Source organism: Batrachochytrium dendrobatidis (genome assembly GCF_000203795.2).
Source record: "Batrachochytrium dendrobatidis JAM81 unplaced genomic scaffold BATDEscaffold_1, whole genome shotgun sequence".
NCBI classification, from domain to species: domain Eukaryota; kingdom Fungi; phylum Chytridiomycota; class Chytridiomycetes; order Rhizophydiales; genus Batrachochytrium; species Batrachochytrium dendrobatidis.
Window position 1 is genome coordinate 3,611,117 of NW_006281099.1, and position 9,373 is coordinate 3,620,489.

At 38.8% G+C, this 9,373-nt stretch overlaps 2 protein-coding genes across 2 annotated transcripts; one reads left to right on the plus strand and one right to left on the minus strand.

Annotated features, from left to right (window-relative positions):
* Positions 1 to 872: 872 nt before the first annotated feature.
* BATDEDRAFT_22343 (uncharacterized protein) lies at positions 873 to 2,826 on the plus strand (the record flags this gene model as incomplete). The annotated part of the gene is made up of 2 exons (XM_006675476.1): positions 873 to 1,681; positions 1,920 to 2,826. 2 exons carry the CDS (start codon positions 873 to 875, stop codon positions 2,824 to 2,826), a joined length of 1,716 nt encoding a protein of 571 aa, XP_006675539.1.
* Positions 2,827 to 7,437: 4,611 nt separating this feature from the next.
* On the minus strand, positions 7,438 to 8,958 carry BATDEDRAFT_36544 (uncharacterized protein). The gene is made up of 2 exons (XM_006675835.1): positions 8,032 to 8,958; positions 7,438 to 8,011 (listed from the first exon to the last, which is right to left on the minus strand). The coding sequence occupies exons 1-2, from the start codon at positions 8,502 to 8,504 to the stop codon at positions 7,873 to 7,875; spliced, it is 612 nt and encodes a 203-aa protein (XP_006675898.1). The 5' UTR covers positions 8,505 to 8,958; the 3' UTR covers positions 7,438 to 7,872.
* Between the last annotated feature and the right edge of the window lie 415 nt (positions 8,959 to 9,373).

Consider the following 9,373-nt stretch of genomic DNA (forward strand, 5'->3'; position numbering starts at 1 on the left):
CAGCATATGACTTCATAAGACTCAAATTTGCTCATTAAACATGGTCCGACAACTGTTCAACAAACATAAATTTCATGAGGCCTAGAGCTTTATTAAAGTTTCATATTTTCCACTGTTAGACCCTGCTAAAAATGATTTCAACATATAGAAAGCGGTCTTGTGTGGCATATGATTCCATATATTGAAGAATTGAGAATGTTGGCAGAAGCAATCTAATAGAAAAATGCAACGGATATTTAGTCATTGTCTATTTTATAGCAAAACATGCAGTTGCTGCAAGATAAGCACAGATGTTTCATTTTGTGAATGGCTGTAAACTACGACTACATGCTAGACAAGTAGAGAGGACCAATAGTTGAAGTGGCATGGCAGATTAGCATGATCCAGCAGATGCATTGTTGGACGAGGATTTGGTCAATAATGAAGTGGCACAGAACAACAGTTTCCATATTGTCTGTGCAACATAATAGAACAATTGGCAAGACAAATGCATAGATTGCTTAATGAAATTGAATTCAACAAGATCGATTAATACACCTTGCGGCACATTAGACGCGCTCATCATAGTGGCACAACCCAAAGACTACAATGAGCGGTATTGGAGCGCATTGTTTGACAAAGTCGAGTTCTGATAACGTTTCAATGCAGCCCTTGTTTTTGTGTAGGCCGTTTCTCAATTCTTGCAACTTTCCAGCTTATATTCGTGATTATATTCCTTGGTTACATCTACTACTGTAGACCATTTGTACTCGACCATCATAGTGATTCCACTTCACTCTAATATCAACATTCTTCCATAGCCAAGTCGACAATCCATTCCTGCTGGCAATCACTTAAATCAGCAATAGTTGAATCATCGACTCTCAAGTGCAATGTCTGCATTTTCATCAAAACGATTGTATTTTCGTCATCATCAGCATATCACTAACGGGTCCAATAGCCATTCAGTAATAAGAAGCATTCGTTCATCCAGACAAAGAACAGTCACATTGCATCGAGCACAAGTTCGGTCAATGAAGCAACTGCAGGGTCAAAAGAACAGCAGCAAAAGCTGTCCAATTGCAACTACCGCTGGACATCAATCATTGAGGCGGTCGTCCGTTACTGCCTTTTTCTTTAAAGCGCTTGCTGTATTGGCAATGACCACTGCTATGGCTGCTTTACCTGCCGCTGCCGCAACCACTTTCATCACTGTACATGTCAACTCACCCGCCTGTTGGTATAAACCTGCATTCGCTTCTCAGCGAAGTGGTCTTGACGATGCAGACTTGTTGGCAAATTCATACGACACGATCGTTGCTATTAGAGAGTCAAACGAGCTCACTGGACAAGTACAGCCAGGAAATGTCGGCCATCCTCGTCCTACTCCAGACTCCTCCAACAATCGCACTGGACCAATGCCTCCTGGCACTAGCAATGGGTTTAAACCCAATGGCTTTCCAAGCTTCCAACCAAGCCCTGCATGGTGTCTATTAAATAGTGATAGCTGGAGCTATTACCAGTTTGACTCTGGCAATTCCAACCTTTTGCGATACACTAATTGTACCGATTCTTACTGTTCCAATGGATGTATTCTGGCAGCATCAGCCGCATATCCTCCTCCTACCACCAACAACTACTATGCCAGTGATTCCTGCAACGGGTTGATGTACAAAATCGCAAACTCTTCCGGAACTCCAGAGTAAGTGTTTAGACTGCAATAGCCAATACCAACTTGTAAACCATTTTGGCTTGGGTTCAATCAGTGTTTTGATTTACCAATTAGACTTTGACAAGCGCCACATTGATTGATTGCAACACCATTCAGAATGTGATGCATTCAGACCTTGTTTCGCTATATCATCTCTGCTATAAATACCAATTGGTTCCAACCCATTTTATTTTATTACAAACTATCTCAACTAACCTAATATCGATAGACCATTACCTTCTTTAGACGCTTATTCTCGCTTCATGGTTTCAACCGCATTTACGGCTTCAAGATTGTCAGCTCCGTGCACAGGCACACCTCGGTCCACCAATATTGTCAAGATTTACGACAAATGCACTCAAATTTCTGTACCTGGGGCTCCTTTGCAGTACGCCATTTCAACTGTTCTGGATCAGCAAGTATCGCATAAGCTATGTCGCGATGATACATGCATTACTTGTGTTACTTCAACAACCATCGCACCATGGACACGATCTGAGGAATGTTCAGAACATGGTCCGATTGCCACCAAAGGACTGTACTTTCCAATGGACGTTTCAACCTCAAATCAAACTAATAATGCTAATGCCTCGACAGCAACCGACACTTCATCTAATCCATTTACTACTCCTGTCATTTTTGCTGTTATTGCATCTGCCATAGCACTATTGATCATGGTCTCGCTTTTAATCCACTGCCTGGTTACGCGTAACAAGAATAAAAACTCGGATCATGAGCGTCATATTCAGTCACAATCCCAAGCTGCTGCTGTGCCTCCTCGCATTGCAACTATTGTTGCTAACCCAGCTGACGCTCACGGAAACTCTGTTTACGGTGCCAATCATCATTCATCTACACAATATAATGATTTCAGTGCCTCTAAAGTTGTTCAGATTCTAGAACAACCTCATACTGTCGTAGTTAATTACGAACCCCAAATGACTGACGAAATACGTTTGACTATTGGAGATCAAGTTATTCTAGAAAGTGTATGGAGCGATGGATGGGCACAAGCATACAACATCACTTATGGTGAGCGCGGAACGTTGGCTATTGCAACTCTAGATGGAACATTGCATGCTGCTGCATCAAGCAGTGTGCAATCTAATTCTCAGATTGGAACACCTGCTACTTAATCACATACCTTGAGCTTTTGATATATAAATTGAGTCTTTGATTGTAATTAGTCTAAATCATTTGACAAAAATAAATCTTGTACTTGTATTCAATTTATTTTTTAAAAGCTAAATTCATTGCTTTAGAGACCTTATATTTGGACTTTGATCATTACAGTCCAAGTTAGAAAACACGCTGGATGCATTATTGGACGTGCATGCAATAGGTGTGTTGTATCTACAAATACTAGCTTATAAAAGTTTGATTTATTCACTCATCAAGTCTAATATGACTGGTTTATCTTGTTTTGGGATATCTAAAAAACTGCTTGACAAATTTCATCTGAATGATCAGGATTATTTGCTGGATAATAATAACGACCCAAACCATCTTCACGGTGAAGTCAATGGATTTGACAAGTACAAGTGTATGTACAAGGCACCAAATGACACCAGTTTTCTTGATCGTTGTTTACTTTAGAATGTACTACAACTTGCTCAAAATTACTTTTTCTCGTGGTAGACAGTTGAGTAGATTGCTGGTAGGCAGCAAACAAAATCCATTTTGTTAGGAATCATGTCGAATATTTTGTGCCAGATCTATAATAATGCTTGTCTTGGAGTGAATCAACTTAGATTTACTGCCCAATTGATCTGATCCAGCAATATTTGATTACCGCGGATAGTTTCAATGGACATCATGATAAAAGTAACCATGTTTACACTCGGAACCGGAAACCATTATCGACAACAGTCCATTTTGTTGGTTTTGGCACCATTAAATCCTGGTGTCAAAAAGTAATGCTCGGCCTACATAGATTCAACATTACTCCTTATTGTTCGGTAATTCCGAAGCAAATCTGACAACCTGGCAAAAAACCATCCCAGAGACATGATTCAACTGCTCCATGGCTTGAATATGTGCATTGCGGGTTTGATCAATACGTTGATATTCCTGTAAAATAGTATTGTTGCGCTGTTCATTTTGCAAATGATCCAGGTTCTTTTGTTCGTAATCCATCCTTTTAGTCAATCGATCGTGTTGGGACAACTGATGGTATCCAGATTGATTCATGAAATCATGGTGATTATTCGGAATGAGCACACTGTCGGTTCAGTGATTCTGTGTTTTGAAATGTCCTTGATCTGTGGGTTAGTTTGTGAGTGTTATTGGAGTGTCCAGATATGATCATGCTGTTTATGCCATTTGGCAGAGTACTGGTTTGCTCATCTTGTGAGTCTCGACTATCTCTTGAACCAACTTTGAAAGTCATCTTGTAATCACAATTGTGACAATCAATGGACTTTTGCTGAATGTTTGTAGCGTATCAAGATTGAAGGTTGATCCAAGCAGAGTATTGATCTTCCGAGTCTCGATTGATTGACAAAAAAGACGTCGCAAGCATCGACGCCTTGGAATGTGTTGCGATTAGTTTAATCGTTTTGCAATAACCCACAAATCACTCCAAATGTCTCTAGTACGAATTTACCTCGATAAACTTTTATTTTCCGTTGATTTATAAAGTTATCAAAGAACTAGTTCCATCAAACAAAAGCCATTACAGGATAATGGTTCCAATTCATGTGTACCATCCAATATTGTAATTTCCAAATCCAACTGGACTTTCAATTGTAATGTCTGATCAAATCGTTTGCTTGATTTTAAAACAATATCGAAGCATATCAGCTAGTTTTCCGTCGCGTTCTTGTATATATTCTGGGTTACTCTGGGTAAATCCACCCATTTGCATTTCAGCATTGAATACTGTCAAGAACTGATCTATGGATGTACTGTGAGGTACTGTGAGGTATTGGGTGACAAGTATGACAGAGTGTCTTTGGATGTAAACGACCTGTTTGAAATCATTTGGTAATTATTGTTACATTTGATGATGCTGCCCATTTCAGTGTTTCCGAAAGTTGAAATTCGCATCCCCAAACATTCAACTTTGTAACCCATTTGCTTGTGAGATGTGCTTGATTTGCATGGTAGTTTGATACAAGATATTCATCAATCACCCGTCAATGGGTAATATCATCAGACTTGTATCACCTATTACAACCGTGAAAAAAGCATCCGTTGAACTCGAACAGTATTCGTTTTGTCATCATAGCCGTCTACATTGTACTTTGCAATCGTTTTGTTCTGTTCAATGTCCCGACCCAATTCTTGCTCAATGCTACGAATCCACAACTGTTCGTATTTGGAAACGTTGTCATGCTTTTGTGTGCTTTATCAGGACTTGCGTGAGATATTTCTTGATGGCATTAATATCATACGAACCCGAGTTGAAGTCGTATACTGACAACACATCCAGCCATTCCAGCAATTTGTTGCGCAACGACTTTCATGCCTTGACAACTTCAAACCTATCAATATATATAAACAACTCTGTGTACTTGGATACAGATCATGTAGATATTTCATTTGTATGTTATTCATCTTGATCATCTTGATCATCTTGATCATCATTACATCCAATGCTTTTTCAGTCGTTCCATCTACATGAATAAGCTCTGGGGTTGTTTTCTCACTGCCCATAAAACTGATGCTTGACAACTCGTGTATTACAAGATACTGCAACTTTGAATCTGTATCCAATTGACAATGCTTTAACCAAGTCTTGAAATCATTGAAATCATAGGAAATCATAGGAAATCATAGGAAATGAAATGAAACAAGGACAGTGTCTCAGATCTTGAGCAGCACACACCGTATTTGCTTCAAACATGTCAAAAACACCAGTCTTGGGTTGATAGTTTCCATTATCGAATAGTATCTTTGGTTTGTCCTGATTACACATTAACAAGTGTCGGTTGATTTTCTTGAACTCACTCAAATGTATGGCATTCAGCACATTCAAAGACTTTGGTCAATTGGTTGATGTTTTTGATACAATACAAGTGATGAGTATGAGTTTTAAATTGGTATATATGTCTGTGATCCATATTTGTTTGTAGTGTTTATCTGAATGTCTTTTCATCATTGGTTTGTTGCTGTTGAATCTGTACACATTGATGCTTACAGAATAATGTTTTTCGATATCATTCGGGTGTTTAACGTCAATCCCAGAATAATCTTTATTTATCTTGATGCCGTAGTAATCGTGAAACAACTCTGGCATTTCTTGACAATCTATGTCATCTTTTTCTGGCATTTCTATCATGAGCAAGACAATACCAGAACCAAAGATTATTGGGTGCATCTTCAAATGACACAATATTTGGTGTTTTTGATGAAATCTGGCAATACTAATGGTGAACCAGCAGACATTTCACGTAGTGGAGTCGACAAAAGAACGTACTCATATATGCTCTCAACGCTCCACTTTGAATTCGACGTTTCAGTCGGTCAATGATATCGTCGCCAGTTAGTTGTTCCAGAATACTATCAACTGATGTATTAATCAATGGCAGTTTGCATTGAAAAATGAAGTACTACCAGATGGATTAAACTGAATTGTTTCTTTGGTCGCTACATTTTGCAGTATATACCCGAATTGAACACCAAACCAATATCAAATGTTTTGATTGCTGTGGAGCGTAAGCGCAGATTTCCGAGTGGGAATCAATATCCCACTTCAAACTGTTCATTGGACAAGAATGTTTGCATTTCCCAAAAAGAATCTGATTTTCAAGTTGCTTGTTGAAGAGTAAGCTAGTTCTACAAGCTGGATATCTCAATTCATTTTGACAGCACATTTCTGACATATCAAAATATAAAAGCATTGGAAGCACTGAATTAGATGTGAGAATATGCCAATGTAGCAGATTGCACATTGCAAATATTTTTTTGTAAATGGATGGCTGATTGTCATTTTATTTTCAGTCATGTATCTATCCCAAGAAATATATTCCCGGCTTTAATCTGAGTTCGAATATAATCCATTTAAATATTTCAAATGGAGATCGTAACAAGCGTGAAATTGTCGAGTTAGTGGAATATACTCTTGAACCGCTACATGAAAAGACTAATGTATTTACATGAAATTATTGTGTTGGGTAATATTATACAATGAATTTCGAAATCAATACCCACAATGAATATCTTGAACGCATACGGAATTGGAATCATTGCAACCCAAATGAAAATGAGCAATTGTGACAATGACATCGAGATTATTATCAAAGAAACAAGGATAAAGACCAGAAAACATACAGATAGTACTATTCATTGAATTCCGATCTTGAGAAGGAGAAGGAGAGTAAAAAAGGGTAAAGAAAGCAAAAACACAATTCCAGAACAATAAATAGAAACAATCACAAGTGCTTTATTCAAGCAGATATAAAGATACATTGATTAAACATGGAAAAGAAAGTTGTTCATTCAGAGTAGATTAACAAGTGATTTCCACAACGATGGACATGATTGACATGATACCGAGTTGTCTCACCACAGTGTAAAAAGACTGCACTATCAGTTCCACGATCATTGGTAGCAACAACATCACTGGAGTCTGAATGTGTCATCAATTGATGAGAGATTGTTGGTTGACAAACTGTCTCACTGCAATGGAAAGAGACATTTGAGTTGCTTTCATTATTGCTTGAATTCAAGTGTCAACATCAACTGTTGGTATTCACACTCACTACAATGACAACTATTGCTGTAACAGAAACCAGTCTCTTGTAATGAATACACAATTTTATTGAACATTTTCAATAATCAAGGTAGCACTTGAGTCCATCCATTTTTCGATGCTCTTACTCCGGTAATCTACAGGAGTACAGCCATCGTCATCATATGGACAATACTCATCATCGGATTCTGCACCACCAGCCATACGCCAAATAAGACACGCTGTCTTGTGGAACTCTAGTGCATCTCTGTTTGGCTGCAGAGTTGGATCGCCAAGAACAAAGTATAATGCCATCTCGCCATTAGATTCGACTGCTTGTCGATTGCTGAACTCTGGAAGCCTTCTTTGTTTTCCAAAACGGGTGTCTTTGAGGCTTTCAATTGCCTCGATCCAATTCATGTGCTTGTCACTTGTTGAGTCATTCGTCTCATTGACTACCTTGACCACCAGTTTGTTATCCACCACATCCACGTATTGCTTTAGGGAATCAAATTCGATATGGCATCCAGAGCAAAGGAGCAGTCCGTTTTGGACTTGATGTTTCTGCGCTAGACCAGCTCGTAACAGGATTGGGGATTCGTTGTACGCTACTCCAATGTTTTTTTGGGCGATGATGTGTGCTCCTTGAAGTTTTCGCTTATTGCCTTCCCAGCAAAACAAGCAGGCAACGTCTCTTTCCTCGACAGCATTCTTCAAGTCCCTGTGAGACAGCTCACTCTCTTTTGGGACATTGCTTATATTTCCAGCAGAGTTGGTTCTTGATGGTGCCCTTGAAGAAGCTGGAGTGTGGCAGCTGGATGAGCTGTTGTAATTTTTGTGGAATGGCAGTATGTAGTACTCAAACATCTCGTCAATGAATGTACGAGGATGCTCTGAGTCTGCCAACTGGACCTTGGTTGAGAACTCTTGCTGCTCTGCAAATTGGTTGGCAGCCAGCAGGTCGTGCAACTGAGTGGTGTGCGAGGTTTCTCCCTCTTGGATGATGCCCAAGAAGAAACCTCGTTTGTTGTCATCCTGCCATTCAGACTTGGCTCTCTGTGTTGGCAGGTCTGAGGTGTGGATGTTGTAGTATCCATTCAACAGTTGTGTTGCTGCTGCTTTTGTTATTTCAATATTCATTCGATGTTGTTTTTTGGAGGGAAAGAAAATGAAACTCGAGCCAACAAAATAAGCGCAGTCGTCAATCAAATTGGACAATATCCATCAATAATCTTTTAAACTCGTACAGTTTGTACAGTGTTGTCATGAAAGTCATGGTTTGACACATTTTCATCAAGTTATCAGTGAGTATCAGTGAATATCGACCAACAAAACTGGTCTCGTTGGTCGATATACTACTATAGTGTAGTCAATTGAATGATAGTATTGACATTTGACTAGTCACTAATACATGTGAATACATGACAAATGCTTAATTTGACTGTGATTTCACACGAGAATGCTTAATTTGATAATATTCAGAGCATGTGAATTTGAATACATTCTTCACACAATATCGAGTTTGAATGTGAGACAATCATGTTTGATTGTTTGATCTTTTTTTGTTTCGTTTCTTTCAATAAACTCCGAAATGGCTACTAAAAAGTTCCTTGTGGTCATTTTTCATAAACTGTCTCGATAGGCACTGGAGAGTTGTCAAAATACGATTAGTTTGTAACCATAAAATGGGGCTTGAGCCAATCAATTGTTCAGCAGACCATTTTAGCGGAGTGATCAGCAATGACTTGAGTGCCCATCCAACACCAGAAACCAGTTTCATTGCAGAAAAAGAATCTTGCAAAGGACGCGGTTAAATGGCCATAAATTGGTCGAGTGGAACACATGAGCCATCAGACACCATTGAAGTCTATAGAATTAAACAGTATAAATGAGATGGATAAGAGATTGCAAGAATGAAAGTTTAAACCATTCAAGTTACCAAGACAGTATTCAATCCCAATGGAGTTGTACTACGATACATGAATCGATGATTCAAATGAAGAGGCAGC